The sequence below is a fragment of the Aquarana catesbeiana genome, linkage group LG05 (genome assembly GCF_042186555.1).
Source record: "Aquarana catesbeiana isolate 2022-GZ linkage group LG05, ASM4218655v1, whole genome shotgun sequence".
NCBI classification, from domain to species: domain Eukaryota; kingdom Metazoa; phylum Chordata; class Amphibia; order Anura; family Ranidae; genus Aquarana; species Aquarana catesbeiana.
The window spans coordinates 38,107,830-38,128,578 of record NC_133328.1 but is presented as its reverse complement, the minus strand read 5'-3'; the positions used below and the strand labels follow the sequence as shown (position 1 = coordinate 38,128,578).

At 43.9% G+C, this 20,749-nt stretch overlaps 1 protein-coding gene across 1 annotated transcript in view; it reads left to right on the top strand.

The window, feature by feature from the left end:
- VPS50 (VPS50 subunit of EARP/GARPII complex) overlaps positions 1–20,749 on the top strand; it is a 390,966-nt gene that overhangs the window by 65,887 nt on the left and 304,330 nt on the right. Inside the window, exons 3-4 of the mRNA XM_073629604.1 lie at positions 7,305–7,427; positions 10,812–10,883. Coding sequence (XP_073485705.1) covers positions 7,305–7,427; positions 10,812–10,883 — 195 coding nt within the window. The remainder of the gene's footprint in view (positions 1–7,304; positions 7,428–10,811; positions 10,884–20,749) is intronic.

Genomic DNA, 20,749 nt, shown 5'->3' with positions numbered 1-20,749 from the left:
TACAGTATATGTATTTCATGTTCAGCTTTATCCAGAACAACGTGTGTAGCTGGCTACCTGATGACCACATTTCTTGTTGCTTTGAGTTGCACTTTGAGGAGGAGTTGGTCCTCAAGCTTATTGTGTATTCCTATACTGTGTCAGCTGTGTGTCATTTCATTGGGAGATGTCGGTCTTCCTCGCTGCTCTATTAGTTGGTGACAATGAAGTAAGATTGCAATCAAGCCAGCGAGACTCACTTTCAAAACCTCTTTTACAACTCCTTGCGCTCAATTAAGCATCCTCCTGCCTCTGGAAGTGTTAAGGATTGGTATGAGTCACTGGCGTCTTCCAGTTGCGGCTTCTCCGCACCGCGATTCTCTTTGGGATTTTTACATCATAATTTAGTCAGTATCTAAGCAACTGAAGATGTGTGGTATAAAATTTCTCTTTTGAAACGGACCGAATGACACAAGAATAACGGTATTTACTGTAGTTTTTAAGTTCTCGTTCATCTGACATTGAGGAACGCAGTGATCCTGATGTTAGTGGAAAAGGAGTTTGCCAAATCAGTAGGGAGCAAAAGGTTGTGAGAGTAAAAGTTATTGTGGTTTTTTTTTTTTTCAGACTTTAGAACCACTTGCCGACCAGGCCATAGACAATTGACGTCCTTGTCGGGAAGTGGAATACTGGGGTTATGGCTGCGGCAATATGCCATAACCCCGGTATTGTTTGTTTCAGCCAGTGATTCTCTACAAGACTAGAGTGGTCCGAGTGGAGAATTTGCCCCACTAGTTCACTTTTTTAGAAGCGGCAGGTCTTATAGACTCCAGATCTCTCCATAAAGAGGATTTGTCATGCTGTATTGCTATTTGCAAGGGATGTTCACATATTTCAATGATCACCGTTCTAATTGGTGTGACTCAATTCGCAGAGACTCCGAAAAAGGTTTTTGCACTACTTTGAGAAAAGAAGAAAGGTGGTACTTTATATGAGGCATGCATCCCAGGAGATAACACGCTAACAATGGATATGGCAGGTACCTAAAATAATGGAATAATATTTCCATTATTTTAGGTACCTGCCATATCCATTGTTAGCGTGTTATCTCCTGGGATGCATGCCTCATATAAAGTACCACCTTTCTTCTTTTTTCAATTATCGGGGATGGAGGCGCTTGGCTCTACATGCCTCGTGCCTCATATAAAGTCCCACCCTGTTGCTCTGTTTTTACTCTTTTCCACTACTTTGTTCTGACTTTGGTGCGACTTGTTCTCGCATGGTTCTCACCGGTCGCATGACATTGCATTGCAAAGTCGCACTGTAAATCACACGACTTTGGGGTCCCAATAGTGGAAAGCTAGCCTTAATGCCAAATAAAGCAAATACCCCCTCGCCCCTTAGTTTTCTGTAAAAAAAATGGGCTTAAAGCAAATAAACTCTACTACTGCCGCAGTCGCCACCCAGATACAATCTATACATACATAATCTACTATAAATATAAAATACATAAATATATTTCTATAACAATGAATATGATGTGTCTATACCTATCAAGGATCCTTGATCTCGCACTAGGCACATCTGACCCCATCCAGATGCGTCCACAATATCCCCATGTCATTTCACACATTATAAGATCCACAATAACCTTAACTAAATCAATTATAATTTATAATACTCCCATAAGGTACAAAATACCCAACCATAGTAAATATTACCCTTACGTTATACCATTATATTCTCAAATCCTAACATCCTACTATAATATTGCTCACGAGTGGAGTGATGAGCGAGCGGACGTAGGACATAATTTTCTATGTACATGCGATTTTAAAGTGGTTATCTTGTAAGTGTTACTTTTATGGGGCAATTTCAATAAATTTGTTAAACTGAGAGCACTCTATGTAGTGTGTGTGATTACATGTGACCCGCTGAGTTAAGAGATGTGATACTGAGCTGAATCCCGGGAGTGCAGAGAGGAGACCGTTGTGGAGAGTATATCACAGGAGAGATCATAATCTGAGTCCATTGAACTCATCCTTGAGGTGAGTGGGTTTTTCATTTTTATTTTATTATCAATCAACTGTATTTACTCTTTTTAAATCATAATGACAACAGAAACTACCCAAATGACCTTGATCAAAAGTTTACATACCCTGGTGATTTTGGCCTGATAACATGCATACAAGTTAACACTAACGGGTTTAAATGGCTATTAAAGGTAACCATCCTCACCTGTGATCTGTTTGCTTGTAATTAGTGTGTGTGTATAAAAGGTCAATGAGTTTCTGGACTCCTGACAGACCCTTGCATCTTTCATCCAGTGCTGCACTGACATTTCTGTGTCTGAGTCATGGGGAAAGTAAAAATTGTCAAAGGATCTGCGGGAAAAGGTAGTTGAACTGCACAAAACAGGAAAGGGATATAAAAAGTTATACAAGCAGGGCTTTTTTTCAGGGGGAACTTGGTGGAACTCAGTTCCACCACCTCTGGCTCAGACCCTTTGGTGCCTGCTCACCACAATCACTTGTAAACACAGAAGTCTGGTTTCTCTGTTTACAAGTGACAGCTCTGCACTCTGTATGTAATACAATCCTGGTATTTAATGCCCCTTTAAGACCTTCCTACTGTTTTCATGAAATTTGACTGAACACACCCACTATTTGATATGATTTGGAGGGTGTGTGTAGGGGGAGGGGTTTTGTGGGGCCGTGTTTAAGTTCCAGCACGTATTGTTTGTGAAAAAAAGCCCTGTATACAAGGAATTGAGAATGCCAATCAGCATGTTCCAACTCTAATCCAGAAATGGAAAATGAGGGGTTCTGTTGAAAACAAACCACGGTCAAGTAGACCAACTAAAATTTCAGCCACAACTGCCAGGAAAATTGTTTGTGATGCAAAGAATAACCTACAAATAACTTCAGGTGAAATACATGACTCTCTGAAAACATGTGGTGTGGTTGTTTCAAGATGCATAATAAGGAGGCACTTGAAGAAAGATGGGCTGCATGGTCGAGTCGCCAGAAGAAAGCCATTACTACGCAAATGCCACAAAGTATACCGCTTACAATACACCAAACAGTACAGAGATGAGCTTCAAACCTTCTGGCACAAAGTCATTTGGAGTAATGAGACCAAAATTGAGCTTTTTGGCCACAACCATAAACGCTATATTTGGAGAGGAGTCAACAAGGCCTATGATGAAAGGTACACCATTCCTACTGTGAAACACGGAGGTGGATCGCTAATGTTTTGGGGATGTGTGAGCTACAAAGGCACAGGAAATTTGGTCAAAATTGATGGCAAGGTGAATGCAGTATGTTATCAAAAAATACTGGAGGAACATTTTTGCATTAATCAGCCAGGAAGCTGCGCATGGGACGTACTTGGACATTCCAACATGACAATGATCCAAAACACAAGGCCAAGTCGACCTGTCATTGGTTACAGCAGAATAAAGTGAAGGTTCTGGAGAGGCCATCTCAGTCTCCTGACCTCAATATCATTGAGCCACTCTGGGGAGATCTCAAACGTGAAGTTCATGCAAGACAGCCCAAGAATTTACAGGAACTGGAGGCTTTTTGCCAAGAGGAATGGGCAGCTTTACCATCTGAGAAGATAAAGAGCCTCATCCACAAATACCACAAAAGACTTCAAGCTGTCATTGATGTTTAAGGGGGCAATACACGGTATTAAGAGCTGGGGTATGTAAACTTTTGATCAGGGTCATGTGGGTAGTTTCTGTTGTGATTATAATTTGAAAAGAGTAAACACAGTTGATTGATAATAAATGGCTTCAGCCAATATAACCATGAGTGAAAGAAACGTTTTTGTGTTGTTCATATTCTCTGGAAAATGGGCAAGAAATCATAAATTCTGCCAGGGTATGTAAACTTATGAGCACAACTGTATAATGGATTTGATTTAGTAGCGCTGCACTATATGAGATTATGTTTGCAAGGTTTTTTTCTGTGTCCCACTGGGAAGATTTCCTGTCACTTCCTAAGTGAGGGAATCCCTGGTTGTCAATAGAACTAGTGTCCCCATTGGAAGATTTCCCCTCCCTTACTGTTCTGTAGACAACCCAAAATATTGGATTTTCTTTTCTTTCTTTTGCTTTTATTTTCAGTGATAATGGAAAAAAAGGGACAAATAAAGAGGATGTATCTCCCTAATTGGGGGTACGAACGGCAATAAAAACTGACAAGGGTTCTTCACTCTATGCAAAATTAAAAGCCACAAGCTCCCTTTTTGGCGTGAACATCTTCTCCCCAGCTTCCTCCAGTTGCCAGATCTTTGGCAGGTTGGGGATGAGGTAACCCAATGGGGGCTGGTGTTTTTGGTTTTGGGGGGGGCGGGGGCGGCAAACAACCAAACCCCCCCCCACTCTCCACCGGTCGGTCCACCGGCACTTACCCCATCTAGGTGGGGGGCATCCGAGGAGCGTCGGCCGGGATCAGGCATCCGCGGGAACCGGGCAGCTCTTCTTCTCCTCCTCGCTTCCCCGTGCGTCTCCTCCCCTCCTCCTAGGCATCCAATGTGATCGCCTGTCCTTTTGGCCAATCGGTATCGGACCCGCATCTCGATTGACTGGGAGGAGGAATTCGCTGTTGCAACACATCTGGATGGGCTCCGGACGCATCCTCAGCATCCCAAGCCCACCTTATGTTGAAGCCTATTGTTTCAACATCTGTTTCTGTGGGATGCAGAGAAAGGGCGGAGCAGAGATCTGTTTCTGTGGGATGCAGAGGAAGAGCGGAGCAGAGATCTGTTTCTGTGGGATGCAGAGGAAGGGCGGAGCAGGGATCTGTTTCTGTAAGATGCAGAGGAAGGGCGGAGCAGAGATCTGTTTCTGTGGGATGCAGAGGAAGGGCGGAGCAGGGATCTGTTTCTGTAAGATGCAGAGGAAGGGTGGAGCAGGGATCTGTTTCTGTGGGATGCAGAGGAAGGGCGGAGCAGAGATCTGTTTCTGTAAGATGCAGAGGAAGGGCGGAGCAGAGATCTGTTTCTGTGGGATGCAGAGGAAGGGCGGAGCAGGGATCTGTTTCTGTAAGATGCAGAGGAAGGGTGGAGCAGGGATCTGTTTCTGTAAGATGCAGAGGAAGGGCGGAGCAGGGATCTGTTTCTGTGGGATGCAGAGGAAGGGCGGAGCAGGGATCTGTTTCTGTGGGATGCAGAGGAAGAGCGGAGCAGAGATCTGTTTCTGTAAGATGCAGAGGAAGGGCGGAGCAGGGATCTGTTTCTGTAAGATGCAGAGGAAGGGCGGAGCAGAGATCTGTTTCTGTGGGATGCAGAGGAAGGGCAGAGCAGGGATCTGTTTCTGTAAGATGCAGAGGAAGGGCGAAGCAGAGATCTGTTTCTGTGAGATGTAGAGGAAGGGCGGAGCAGGGATCTGTTTCTGTAAGATGCAGAGGAAGGGCGAAGCAGAGATCTGTTTCTGTGGGATGCAGAGGAAGGGCGGAGCAGGGATCTGTTTCTGTGGGATGCAGAGGAAGGGCGGAGCAGGGATCTGTTTCTGTAAGATGCAGAGGAAGGGCGGAGCAGGGATCTGTTTCTGTAAGATGCAGAGGAAGGGCGAAGCAGAGATCTGTTTCTGTGAGATGTAGAGGAAGGGCGGAGCAGGGATCTGTTTCTGTGGGATGCAGAGGAAGGGCGGAGCAGGGATCTGTTTCTGTGGGATGCAGAGGAAGGGCGGAGCAGGGATCTGTTTCTGTGGGATGCAGAGGAAGGGCAGAGCAGGGATCTGTTTCTGTAAGATGCAGAGGAAGGGCGAAGCAGAGATCTGTTTCTGTAAGATGCAGAGGAAGGGCGAAGCAGAGATCTGTTTCTGTGAGATGTAGAGGAAGGGCGGAGCAGGGATCTGTTTCTGTGAGATGTAGAGGAAGGGCGGAGCAGGGATCTGTTTCTGTGGGATGCAGAGGAAGGGCGGAGCAGAGATCTGTTTCTGTAAGATGCAGAGGAAGGGCGGAGCAGAGATCTGTTTCTGTGGGATGCAGAGGAAGGGCGGAGCAGGGATCTGTTTCTGTAAGATGCAGAGGAAGGGTGGAGCAGGGATCTGTTTCTGTAAGATGCAGAGGAAGGGTGGAGCAGAGATCTGTTTCTGTAAGATGCAGAGGAAGGGCGGAGCAGAGATCTGTTTCTGTGGGATGCAGAGGAAGGGCGGAGCAGAGATCTGTTTCTGTAAGATGCAGAGGAAGGGCGGAGCAGAGATCTGTTTCTGTGGGATGCAGAGGAAGGGCGGAGCAGGGATCTGTTTCTGTAAGATGCAGAGGAAGGGTGGAGCAGGGATCTGTTTCTGTAAGATGCAGAGGAAGGGCGGAGCAGGGATCTGTTTCTGTGGGATGCAGAGGAAGGGCGGAGCAGGGATCTGTTTCTGTGGGATGCAGAGGAAGAGCGGAGCAGAGATCTGTTTCTGTAAGATGCAGAGGAAGGGCGGAGCAGGGATCTGTTTCTGTAAGATGCAGAGGAAGGGCGGAGCAGAGATCTGTTTCTGTGGGATGCAGAGGAAGGGCAGAGCAGGGATCTGTTTCTGTAAGATGCAGAGGAAGGGCGAAGCAGAGATCTGTTTCTGTGAGATGTAGAGGAAGGGCGGAGCAGGGATCTGTTTCTGTAAGATGCAGAGGAAGGGCGAAGCAGAGATCTGTTTCTGTGGGATGCAGAGGAAGGGCGGAGCAGGGATCTGTTTCTGTGGGATGCAGAGGAAGGGCGGAGCAGGGATCTGTTTCTGTAAGATGCAGAGGAAGGGCGGAGCAGGGATCTGTTTCTGTAAGATGCAGAGGAAGGGCGAAGCAGAGATCTGTTTCTGTGAGATGTAGAGGAAGGGCGGAGCAGGGATCTGTTTCTGTGGGATGCAGAGGAAGGGCGGAGCAGGGATCTGTTTCTGTGGGATGCAGAGGAAGGGCGGAGCAGGGATCTGTTTCTGTGGGATGCAGAGGAAGGGCAGAGCAGGGATCTGTTTCTGTAAGATGCAGAGGAAGGGCGAAGCAGAGATCTGTTTCTGTAAGATGCAGAGGAAGGGCGAAGCAGAGATCTGTTTCTGTGAGATGTAGAGGAAGGGCGGAGCAGGGATCTGTTTCTGTGAGATGTAGAGGAAGGGCGGAGCAGGGATCTGTTTCTGTGAGATGCAGAGGAAGGGCGAAGCAGAGATCCGTTTCTGTAAGATGCAGAGGAAGGGCGGAGCAGGGATTGGTTTCTGTCAGATGCAGCTCACCAGTTGCTCTTTCATTATCAGTACTAAATCAAGTTTTCCAGACTGTTATGTATTATACATTTCTGCATCTGTATAAGAATTCGCACAACTTCTCTATTTGTTTCTTTTAAAGGAGGAGCAGCGGGAATTTCGTGAACAGGCCATTGATCCTGAAGCTGAACAGGAGATCATCAACAGCATCGAAGAAGTCTACTTCTCCAGTGACTCGCTAGATATAGTCCAATATGAGCTCGAGGTTAGTAGACTGATGATATATTGTACATGTGTGACTGCTGCTCAGCTCTGTGTATTCCACAAGGACATGTGCGTCAGGGTCCCAGACAAAACCCCCTTTACAGTGTTACAAGCTCCAGGCAGATAAAATCCCCAATTAAAGTGATTTTGTAGATATTTTTAAATGTACCTACTTGTAAATACTAGAATTTCTTGGTATCTATCTCATTAAGGCCTACTCTGGGAAATATGAGAATTCTGCCTTGCAGTGGGGTTGCGCCCGCACTGCAAGGGTTAATTGCTTGTTTATTTTAGGAGAGCGTAAAATAACTTTTGCTTACCTGATCCTCTGCTCCCCTGGCAGACGGCGCTCATTCATGCTTCGGTGGTCGTCTGTCTCTCTGCGTCCTCATGTCCATTGCAGGGTTAGGGATCCTACAATAGTCTTGCAGGACTTTTTTTACCGTCCTGCCAGCGCACCGCTTCAGTGTGAAAGCCCTCGGGCTTTCACACTGAACAAACAGCGGAGGCTGTTTAGGGGCGGTTTGCAGGCGGTATTTTTAGCGCAATAACGCCTGCAAACCGCCCCAGTGTGAAAGGGGCCTAACTGTATCTCACACACACACACACACACACACAAATAGAGCATTCCTTTGGTGGTATTTGAACACCACTGGGTCTCTTGTTCTTTGCTATAAAATCAAAAAAGACCAAAAACTTAAAGGCTAACTCCACTTTCGTGGGAAAAAAAATAGCAAATAAAGAACAAATAATTTAGCACATATAATTGTGACACTAATCATATTGTAATTGAACGTTATTAAAAATTACCTTTCCTTTTCAATCTGCAGCCGCTGTAATTTTCTGAGAATGCATTGCAATATGGCTACATTATTATTAGTATTATTATTATTATTATACAGGATTTATATAGCGCCAACGGTTTGCGCAATGCTTTACAACATGATGGAGTTGTTCTGTATACAGAGTGTGTACTGACCACATCCCATAAACATAATTTCCTGCTTGTGTGATTGGCTCACCAATTTTCCCAGAAGTCTGTTTAAGGTACAAGTCAGATTTTAGAGATCCCCTGCAACAAAAATTTCATTTTTGGAGAGATACTTTTCAATGGGAGCACATCTAAAGAGATACAGTCCCAGCAGATTTCCTCATTAGTGCCCTGCAGCTGCACACCTGACAGTTAATTATGAAACCACTCCCTAAGACAGTTTCACACCGAGCCGCCTAGGGCGTCAGTGGTAAAGCGGCGCTATTTTTAGCGCCGCTTTACCGTCGTTTTAGCTGCGATATTCGGCCGCTAGTGGGGCAGATTTAATCCCCCGCTAGCGGCCGAAAAGTTGTTAAATACGCCCGCAAAACGCAACCGTTGTGCCGGCAGTATCGCAGCGCTGCCCCATTGATTTCAATGGGGAGCAGTGGTGAAGGAACGGTGAGTTCACCGCTCCATCACCGCTCCAAAGAAGCTGCTGACAGAACTTTTTGTGACTCCCTGCCAGCGCACCGCTCCAGTGTGAAAGCCCTCGGGCTTTCACACTGGAGTGAATGGAGCCGCTTTTTTCAGGCGCTATGCAGGCACTATTTTTAGCGCTGTAGCGCCTGAAAAACGCCTGCAGTGTGAAAGGGGTCTAAGACCCATTTAGTACAGAGGCACAGACAAACACGCATGGATTTTTTCAGAATAACAAAAGGTAGGAACCTGCAACAAAGGTTGTTATAATCCTTGCAATGTACATAGATCACTCAGAGGGGAATGATTTTTTTCAACAAAAGTGGAGTTACACTTTAAAAAAACAAAAATAAAAAACAATATTTTTCTACTTTCTGCAATAAAACATATCCAATAGAAAAAATAATCACATTTCTTTATAAATTTTGGCCAAAATGTGTTCTACATCATTTTGAATTCCTAATAAGTGTATATTGATTGGTTTGCCTTAAAGTTATAGCATCTACAAACTATGGTGTGTGTATACTGGAATTTTTTTTTCCCTATTTTTATAGTGCTAATGGCAGTGATCAACAACTTATAACGGGACTGCAATAGTGTGGTGGGCAATCTGACTCTGGAGGGAACTGCCACTGACATCACCACTGACACTAATACAGTGATCAGTGATAATACTATACACTGTAAGGCTTCATGCACACGAGACGCCGGTGCAAACTCTGCTGAACACATGTTTTTAAAAGCCGAAACCGGCGTTTAGAAATGCCCGTTTCGCCGCGTTTGCATGCCGCGTTTAACTGCGTCTGCATCTAGAAGTGTTTAGTTAACATAACAAAGGACCCTCCCTAAGCTCAGAAAGCATGATAATTTTTAACTATTTCTGCCGTTTTGATCAGAGTGAACAGCAGCAGAGAAAGCAGTTGTATACATTTGCCTCTCTTTCTGTGTTTTTTTTTTTGGGAAATGTATCCCATATTGAACATTTTGCAGAGCAGAGAATGACATTTTGCGCTGACATTGTGCTAGTTCCACTGTGTTTTACACACCAAATTTGGGATTCCTAGCACCAAGTGGCCCCAAGATACGGGGCCCCAAATTTGGGTCGCAAAATGTCATTCTCTGCTACAGTTTACTATCATATTTCTGTGTTTTCTGGTCCAAAAAACAGCGTTCCTTTAAAAACACTTATAAACGCAAACGCGGCTAAACACGATACCGGCGTTTAGCCGCGTTTGGCATCTGAAACATTGAAAACTTTTGCGTCTGAACCCATTTTTTTGCTTCTGGAAAAATGAGGTTAAACGCAACTGCCTAAAAACGCCAAAAAACGAGACTGTGTACATGGACACATAGGATAACATTGAATGAGTTCAGGGGCAGTTGAAAAAAGTGTCTACCTACTTCTGAACGCGCCTTTAACAACGTCTCGTGTGCATGAGGCCTAACTGTACTAATGACACTGGCTGGGAAGGGGTTAATATCTAGGGTGTTCAAGGTTTTCAAAGTGTGCCTAACTATGTGTAATGTATGTACAGTGTGCTGCTTTTTTACTACGGATCTCTGTTTCAGGGATAAGAAACTGACAGATCGCTCCCTCTGTACAGAGCTCTGTGTTGTTTACCAACACAGGGCTCTGGGCTGTGGTTGTACACAGCTAATCAGCAGGTCCCTTTAGTGAATCATTGGCTCGGACTTGGCCACAGACTCCCGCTGTGTGCAATCACAGCGGGCAATGGGCACATGTCTGCCCCAAACACGGAAGTAGGCAGTGACATACGGGTACAGTTCTTTGCCTACAGTGCCCACCGGTCTGCAGTAAATTGCGGGCCAGTGCTTACTGATTGTTGTCCTTTTGGATTGTGTTCAATTTTCAATACATAAATGTTAGCCATTTTAACAATAAAATGACTAATAAACTTGTGTTCCTCTATTCAGAAGCTTCCACCAGTCTTGAGTCTGCAGGAGATTGAGGAGTACAGAGATAAGTTAAAGAGACAACAGGCAGCGGTGAGTATCCTCTGTTATTGAGCTTCTGTTTTCTCTGTCTATATATTTGGGGTTAGAAGGTGAGCTATTGTTAGACACCATGTAATCCTTCCAGGCTTTATTCGGAGTAGTGAGAAATCAGGAGAGCCCACAACCAACTTTATTGATGAAAGCCTTCAAGAGAGCTCCAATCCCCGCAGTGCCAATTCAATAAAAGGCCACTTAGATTTTCTGCTCATTATATTAACAGACGTTCTAGAATTTACATCTCAAACAATATCCCGATCCATCAGCCCAGCGAGACCTCTTAGATCAGAAAACTCTTCACCTGGCATAAATTCAATATAAAATGGTAAAATATTTTTGCAATAAGCCTGAGGTTTTTCATCTGCAAATCAATTGCACGTAAAAAGCTTTAATAAATCAACATGAAAAGTACTATTTTTAAAAATCATGATTGGTCTTTTCTTACTACGTAAAATAAAATAAAAAAAAAAAAAAAAAGAAAAATTTGGCCCGTGAGCGTTTTAAGTCATAATGTGCTGTGGTCTATACCAGCACGGTATGACATATTTACCTATAAAATGGATCCCTCAAGCGGTGCGTTGTCACTGCTGTCGGCGCTTCCTTCTTCCCCCGGTCTTCTTCCGGGTTTGGGCTCTCTGGCTGTTTGATGTCTGGACTGCTAAGACATCACTACCGCACATGTGTATGGAAGTCAGTCGCAGCAGAGTGCCCTCAATGGTTGCCATGCTCCAGTGGGCCGTCCATTCAGAGCACAGGAATTATGCGCTGGTGATGTCATTCAAGGTATCTATTGGTAAGCCTTATTATAGGCTTACCTTTTAGGTACAAGTCATAAAATGGCCTTTACTACTGCTTTAAATTAGCTAAATACATTCTGGTTTCATTAAAGCAAAAGGTGTGCTTTGTCTTACAGTTTGTTTTCTTTCAAAGCAGCCACAGCCTGAGTAAAAAAGCCTGTCCCCTGCCAGCATGCTGTTGTGATGGACCCTTGTCAGACTTATAACTTAAAATAAAACTCTTGATTTTTGCTGATTGAAAAGATGTACCCCTTCCTCACCAAGGAGCATGTCAGAACTCTGCAGAGAACGGTTTCATCGGAGAGAGAGAGAGGATCCTTCTTTGCAGTGTATTGGAAGGGGGAAGGCTTTTCTACTCGGGCTGTGGCTGCTTTCCAAAGACTTTGAACGCCTATTTGTTTTGAAGCACCTTTCGTAGCTTTTAGATCATTTTAATTGATCTTAACTTTTAACTTTTAGATCATTTTAATTGATCTTAACTTTTAACTTTTAGATCATTTTAATCTAATGCCTGGTACACGCTTTAAAGTGATATTAAAGTCTCGTTTTTTTTTTCCCTTTAAGAATAACAAACATGTTATACTTACCTGTTCTGTGCAAAGATTTTGCACAGAACAGCCCAGATCCTTCTCTTTTCAGGTCCCTGGCTGGAGCATCTTGTCCCCCTCTCCTGCCGAGTGCCCCCACAGCAAGCAGCTTGCTATGAGGGCACCCGCTGCTTTGTGTGTCCATTCAGTCATGGAGCTGCGACTTGGCCCTGCCTCCTCTCTTATCATTGGCTCACTGTCTCAACCAATGAGAAGGGAGAGTCACGGACAGCCAATACTCTCGTGCAACATCGCTGGATTGAGATGGGCCTCAGGTATTGGGGGGGGGGCTGCTGCACACTGAAGGTTTTTTTTTTTTATCTGAATGCATTCAGAAAAAAAAAACCTTCTGACTTTAGAACCGCTTTAATGGCCCGTACACACGATCCGCTTGCTAGTTGCAAGTAGAAATGAAGTAGGTTCCTAAATATATGAAAATTCTCCTACGACAGAATAAAAATTCGGAAGTGATGTAATGTGTTGTAGTGTATTTTGTATTGTATTTTCGGACGAATACTGTACTGATTAAACGGAAATTGTGCAAGAAAAGTTTTCATGCTTGACCCAATTGGATCATATCGGATAAACTGTCGTTATCGGCTCTTGAAAGCTGTGTACTAACGATCAGATTATTGTACTTTTGCTTCAAAATTGGTATTTTTCGTACGATTTTCGGATCGCATGTACGGGCCGTACATTTTTTTTCTTTCTTTCAATCCAATGGGCTGAATGAAAAAGGAGGAGGAGGTCACTGTTCTAAATATGCAATGTTAGTATAGTGACCTTCCTGCTGTGCTATTGTGTTCTGCCAGAACACACCACACGCTTGCAGCCATCGGCTGCAAGCACTGATCAGAATGCCGATCCACTGCTGGTTTTCCAGCATGCTCATTTGATATAAGAGCTGTACACACGGGCCGACAATTTCCAGAAAACTGCTGAACCGCCTTTTTTCGGTCGATTTTTGGCCTTAAAGGTTTGGTTGAGTTTTAAGCTTGGCTCATTTAAAGTGGATGTAAACCCAATGTCATCCTTTCTAAACTCCTGCCATAGGGGTTATCTATAAGGATATACATGCCTCCTGCATGTATCTTTACCTGTCAAATGTCTCCCTTCTGTCTGTTTTGAGACCCGAAAAACTGCAGATTCTGTGGGTGGGTCTGTTGTCTGGAGCTCAGTGGGTGGAGTCGTGATGTCAGTAGACTCCCCGCCCACCTCTACACTCCCCTTGTCAATATGCATTTTCTCCTGTGTATTTCTTACACTGAACTTCTGCTATGATCTCTAACATCCAGTGAAAAGACAGGAAAGTAACCACATGACTTCAGCATGCCAAATCATGCTGAGGTGTGGAACAGCCAAACCTTGCAGAGCTGCTGAAGAAAGGAGTGGGGGAGGGAATTAAAAAATAATGCATGTCTCTTAGGCTAGTGCACGAGATGTAAATCACCTGTCACTCACAGCAAGGGGGAGGATTTGACAAAGTTTTTCTCTGTTTGTCGAGTTTTATCTCACTGAACAATAAAAGAGGATTGCTCAGAGATGGATTAACTCTTTTTGTGGCAAGACTGGGCTCAAATGATAGGAAATCTTATACTCTACATTATGACATAAAAAAAAAATGTTTGGGTTTACATCCACTTTAATGTACAGGAGTAGACAAAGTAAATTGCCAGAATAAGGTTCGCATTCTTTCTCTCTAGCAGTTAGGATTTGCGCAGTAGTGCATCTTGAATTTCAGGGGTCCTGCATCACTTTGGTAGCATTTGCAGACTCCACTATACCCACAGAACACAAATTTTCATTTTTTTGTTGTTGTTTTTTTGTTTTTTTAATTCTGGATACAGTGGAGAAGGATTAGAAGAGCCAGCGGGTTTTATTTGCTGTCTGTGCCCCCGTTAGGCAGATTTACCCTCTCTATTTGGTATGTTTTTTCAAATTTTTTCAAAAGTGAAAGTAAACTAAAATTAAAAATTTTGGGTTGTCCTCAACTGGAATTAAGGGGAAATCTTGCAATGGGGACACTAGTTCTGGTGATCTTGGTGACAAACAGAGATCCCACTTTGGAGAGATTTCCACTCACTTCCTGTTTTGGCTTTGGGACAAAGAGTGAAAGAAAATTTTGCCCAATGAGGCACAGATGGCAAAACACAAACAAAAAACTATTCTTTCCAAATGAAAAAAAGTTTAGCCTTTTAGTTCTACTTTAACCACTTACCACCTGGCCACTGCACATATACAGCTGGGTGGGCGCTCCCTCCTTCTGAGTGGATATTTAGGAACGTCCCTAAGAAGGAGGGGGTTCGCGCGCACGCGTGCCCTCGCAGCGGCGCGATCCCGCAGCGCTCGTGTCACCCAGACACGGCGCATCTCCGATCGGCAGGAGGGCTCTGTGATTGGCCCTCCTGATCACATGAGGACTGTGTGCAATCACAGCCGTCATGTGATGTAAACAGAGAGCTGGTTGCTAGGCGATTGGCTCTCCTCTCCTCACACGGAAGTTGTCAGTGAGGAGAGGAGATCGCTGCAGCCAGCCGGTGATCAGTGAGTATGAGCTGTTTTTTACAGCTTTTTACACACTGATCACCGGCCCAGTGTCCCCACACAATGTAAACATACAATGTCCTCTACATAGTGCCCCCAAAACACTGTCCCCACACACATGTTCCCACACAGTAAAAACACCTGTCCCACATATGTAACAGTAAAATCATATGTCCCAATGATCATCTGCAAAAACAACTGCACAGTGGAGGTAAGTATAACATGGATTTTTTTTTTTTTAAACCCTGAACCTTTACAACCCCTTAAGCAAAAATGCTTTACATACAAAACTATTACAGTATTAAGAATACAGTACAAGACTGACAGATATACCTATAACAAGCAAGATGCTACCTACTTCCTTGCAAATAAGCAGCCTATGGTCTGTAAACAGTAGAAATACGCCTAAAAGTTTCTTAACTCTGGTTAGAGGGGGTTCCTGATCTCTGTTGGCAACAAGGATCCCAGGCTTAATAGCCGTTGCTGGAGATCAGGCAAAAGCGTATTCAGGTATAGCTTCTGGTTGGTACAGACCTTCCTTGGTCTTAAAGTGTTACTAAACCCACAACAGTAAAATCAGTCTGTATATGCAGTAAAGCATGCTTGTTATACTCACTGTGGAACCTAAGGGGTTAATCCTCTGCATTGTGTAATGTGTGTGCCACCGGCGCAATATTTTATGTGCTTTGATGTAAAATTACAATATACAAAAATTAAATGAACAAAAACATATATTAAATTAAAAGTCCCTGGTTGCTGCAGTCAAAAAAACAGTTTCTCCCACATGTGAAGAAATGTGTAAAATGTGTATATACCTGGTGTTGGCTGCGCTACCGCCAATAATGTGATATCAAAACCAGAACTTATCTAGATCGGTCATCTACAAATACATCAGTGATTGTTCATTATCACTTAGTATCACCATTCAAAACTACCAATCTATACAGAAAAAGTTAAATAAAAAGTTGAAATAAATACAGTCCAGTTATAGTCCAGTTGTGCTGGTGTGCCAATGAAAACGTGGGTCCCTGGATGGACTTTCCACTACAGGTGTGCTGTTGTTGTGCTTTAATTTCTCTTTAGTGATTATAGTGACTTCCAGTGCCAAAACCACCACCGCATAAAAATTGGCCACTCACCAGATACTAATACATACAGGCCCTTGGTTCGTTAAGGGATAACCAATCCACTTTGTGCTGTCCCCAGTGCTGTGTAGCAAGTAAATCCATCCTCATGGAAAACAAACAGCGTTCATAGCGTATTATGCTTAAACCGTTTATTTTAAAATCATGTCAAAAAACAAAGGCTATAAAACTCACGTGTTACCGGTGCCCATGGGCCGGCGCCAAGCTTATCCAGCAGTTTAAATGAATGGATGGAGGGGATCGCCGTCTATCTCGTTCGCCGGCGTGCGGAGCAAGCCTCGTCCCCGCTCGTCTTCCGATTTGCGGCCCAAGCCTTGCTTTTCACTATAATCACTAAAGAGAAATTAAAGCACAACAACAGCACACCTGTAGTGGAAAGCCCATCCAGGGACCCACGTTTTCATTGGCACACCAGCACAAGTGGACTATAACTGGACTGTATTTATTTCAACTTTTTATTTAACTTTTTCTGTATAGATTGGTAGTTTTGAGTGGTGATACTAAGTGATAATGAACAATCACTGATGTATATGTAGATGATCGATCTAGGTAAGTGGTGGTTTTGATACCACATTATTGGCGGTAGCACAGCCAACACCAGGTATATACACAATCCTCTGCATTGTGTAAAAAAGCTGTTTGATCCTGTCTTCTCTAATCCTCCCTGTCTTGCATTGCCCCCAAAACATGTCCTGATAAGACGGTTAGTGTAGTCAGTCTGCACATGCTCAGTTTGGTGTGTTTTTTTTTTTTTCTTGGGATGTGTGATCAGCGCAGGGCCAGTCAACACTGTCCAGACAGAGGGTCAGAGGTCTTGCAACCTGATAGGACAGCCAATGCAATATGAAAACTCCTCCTACAATCTTTAACCAGACACTGATAGAAGTCACAAGACTGCTATATACTGCTGATGAGAAAAGGTATTTTCACCAGTTCTATAGAAGGGACGGACTGCACCTAAATGAGGAGGGTGCAGGTCTGCTGGGAGTGAAGATGGCCAAAAAGTTAGAGGGGTTTTTAAACTAGGCAACGGTGTGTGTGTGTGTGTGTGTGTGTGTGTGTGTGTGTGTGTGTGTGTGTGTGTGTGTGTGTGTGTAGGTTCCAGAGCTAGAGATAGTCAGCAATGAACATATTCCAGAGGATAGTATTGGGGGCATTAGTGGTAGGTTGACTAAGGCACATAAACCCGAGGTAAGTATAGCAACAAGTCCTATTTACAATCTTGGAACACCCAATAAAAGGACAGTATGCGACCGGTCTAAACTACGTGGCATGTTCACCAATGCCAGGAGCCTGGCGGACAGGATGGGTGAACTAGAGATACTGTTGAACGAGGTGGATTTAGATTTTGTGGGAATTTCAGAGACTTGGTTCAACAGCTCTCATGACTGGCTGGCAACCATTCAAGGGTATTCCTTTTATCACAGCGATAGAGAGGGTAAAAAAGGGGAAGGGTTTGCCTATATTTCAAGAATAATGTACAAGTGAATGTGAGAAATGACATCAATAAGGGAGCTAGGGAGGAAGTGGAATCCTTATGGGTAGTGCTCCAAAGGGATAAAGCTAAGGGCAAAATAATACTGGGAGTATGCTATAGGCCCCCCTAACCGGAGGGAGGAGAGGGAGACAGACCTCCTATCACAATTTGGATTAGCAGTAAGGATGGGAAGTGTTCTCATAATGGGGGATTGTAATTATTCAGACATAGACTGGGCGGAGGGAACCATGCATTCATCTAAGGCTCGCCAGTTCCTAAATGTCTTGCATGACAATTTCATGGGTCAGATGGTAGACGCACCAACTAGAAACAAGGCGTTACTAGATTTACTGATTGCGAACAATACAGACCCGATCACGGATGTGGAAATATGGTGCAATTTAGGAAACAGCGATCACAGATCTATTGGCTTCAGTATAAATCACACAAATAGGAAACACAAGGGGAACACAAAGAATTTCAAAAGAGCCAACTTCCCTAAACTACGAGCTAGGGCTGGAAAAAAAATCGATTTAAATCTTGAATCGAGTTGAGAGGTCAAATCGATTCAAAATTTAAGCAAATCGATTTTTTTAGATTTTTTTTTTTTTTTTACCGCACCGGTCCCGAGGCGCTGCGGGCATGAGTTTTTAGGCGAGGCCGCGGCTTCGGCCTAGTCCGCGGCTACGGCCGGACGCCGCGGACTAGGCCGAAGCCGCGGCCTCGCCTAAAAACTCATGCCCGCAGCGCCTTCGGACCGGCGCGGACACCGCGCCGGGCCTGAAGAGCTGCAGGCAAGGAGTTTTTAGGTGAGGCCGCGGCTTCGGCCTAGTCCGCTAGGCCGGATGCCGCGGACTAGGCCGAAGCCGCGGCCTCGCCTAAAAGCTCATGCCCGCAGCGCCTCGGGACGGACGCGGTTTCCAAAAAAAAAAAAACTCGATTCGAATCGTGAATTGAGTTTTTTTTAAGAGAATCGAAGATTTTTTTTTTTTTTTAAGAAAATCTCCCAGCCCTACTACGAGCCTTGCCAGAAGATATAAATTGGGATAAAATCTTAGAAACTAAGAACACGGAAGAGAGATGGGTTTGCTTTAAGAGCATATTAAATAAGGGCCTTAGCCAGTGCATCCCTATGGGATATAAATTTAAGTGAACAAGTGAACAAGAGTGAACAAGTCTTAGATGGGTTGACTCTAATGTAAAAATGCATATAAAAGCAAAGGAGAAGGCCTTCAAAAAATACAAGGCTGAGGGATCATCATCAGCATTCAGACTTTACAAAGAATGCAACAAGATACAGTGCCATGCAAAAGTATTCACCTCCTTGGCTTTTTACCTATTTTGTTACTTTACAGCCTTTAATTCAATGTTTTTTTAAATCTGAATTATTTGTGATAGATAAGAACACAATAGTCTAAGTTGGTGAAGTAAAGTTAGAAAAATGTATACATAAAACTATTTTTCAGAAATAAAAAACTGATAATTGGCATTTGCGTTTGTATTCACCCCCTTTGTTATGAAGCCCATAAAAAGCTCTGGTGCAACCAACTACCTTCAGAAGTCACATAATTAGTGAAATGATGTCCACCTGTGTGCAATCTAAGTGTCACATGATCTGTCATTACATATACGCACCTTTTTGAAAGGCCCCAGAGGCTGCAACACCTAAGCAAGAGGCACCACTAACCAAACACTGCCATAAAAAACAAGGAACTCTCCAAACAAGTAAGGGACAATGTTGTTGAGAAGTACAAGTCAGTGTTTGGTTATGATAGATTTGATGGATATTTTTTTTATAACCTAATGGAAAGAACATGGTACAACAGCAAACCTGTCAAGCGATGGTTGCACACCAAAACTGACAGACCGGGCAAGGAGGGCATTAATCAGAGAGGCAGCACAGAGACCTAAGGTAACCCTGGAGGAGCTGCAGAGTTCCACAGCAGAGACTGGAGTATCTGTACATAGCCATAGAGTTGGGCTTTATGGCAGAGTGGCCAGAAGAAATCCAATACTTTCAGCAAAAAGCAAAATGGCACATTTTGAGTTTGCGAAAAGGCATATGGGAGACTCCCAAAATGTATGGAGGAAGATGCTCTGGTCTGATGGGACTAAAATGTAACTTTTTGGCCATCAAAGAAAACGCTATGTCTGGGGCAAACCCAACACATCACCCAAAGAACACAGTGAAACATGGTGGTGGCAGCATCATGCTGTGGGGATGTTTTTCAGCAGTCGGGACTGGGAAACTGGTCAGAGTTCAGGGAAAGATGGATGGTGCTAAATACAGGGATATTCTTGAGCAAAACCTGTACCACTCTGTGTGTGATTTGAAGCTAGGATGGAGGTTCACCTTCCAGCAGGACAATGACCCGAAACACTCTGCTAAAGCAACACTTGAGTGGTTTAAAGGGAACATGTAAATGTGTTGGAATGGCCTAGTCAAAGCCCAGACCTCAATCCAATAGAAAATCTGTGGTCAGACTTAAAGCGGGGTTCCACCCAAATTTTGAACAATATCTGTATGTATTCTCTTCCTTGCCTAGATGCTGACATGCTGTTTAAAAAAATTTAAATCGCTGTAATTACCTTTTATTTTTCTATTCTTCTTTGCACTTCCTGGTTCTCCTCCCATGGGAGTAGGCGTGTTTCAAGCCTCTCCCAGACTCCTGGGAGCTAGTCTCAGGCTTCCCAGGATGCCACTGAGCATGTGCGGGAACGAGCAGTGAATGCTGGGAGCACAGCATTCACCACATCCAGGAAATAAATGCTTATGGGCTTCAAATGCCCACAATGAAGATGGAAACCGCCTGCAGTGAATAATATAAGTTATTCTTTCCGACAAAATCTGACACAGGCGGACATATTACACACAATATGTGAGTATGTAATGCTGAGAAGAAAAGTTTGTGAATGAACTCAAAAAAAAAAAAAACGATAGATAGGTGGACCCCCGCTTTAAAGATTACTCTTCACAAGCACAAACCATCCAACTTGAAGGCACTGGAGCAGTTTTTCAAGGAGAAATGGGCAAAAATCCCAGTGGTAAGATGTGGCAAGCTCATAGAGACTTATCCAAAGCGACTTGGAGCTGTGATAGCCGCAAAAGGTGGCTCTACAAAGTATTGACTTTAGGGGGGTGAATAGTTATGCACATTGACTTTTTCTGTTATTGTGGGCATGTTCTGTAAATTAAGTTATGCAAATCCTCAAACAATACATGTTAATTCCAGACTGTGAGGCAACAAAACACGAAAAATGGGGGGTGAATACTTTTGCAAGGCACTGTATGTAAGGGTGCAATTAAGAT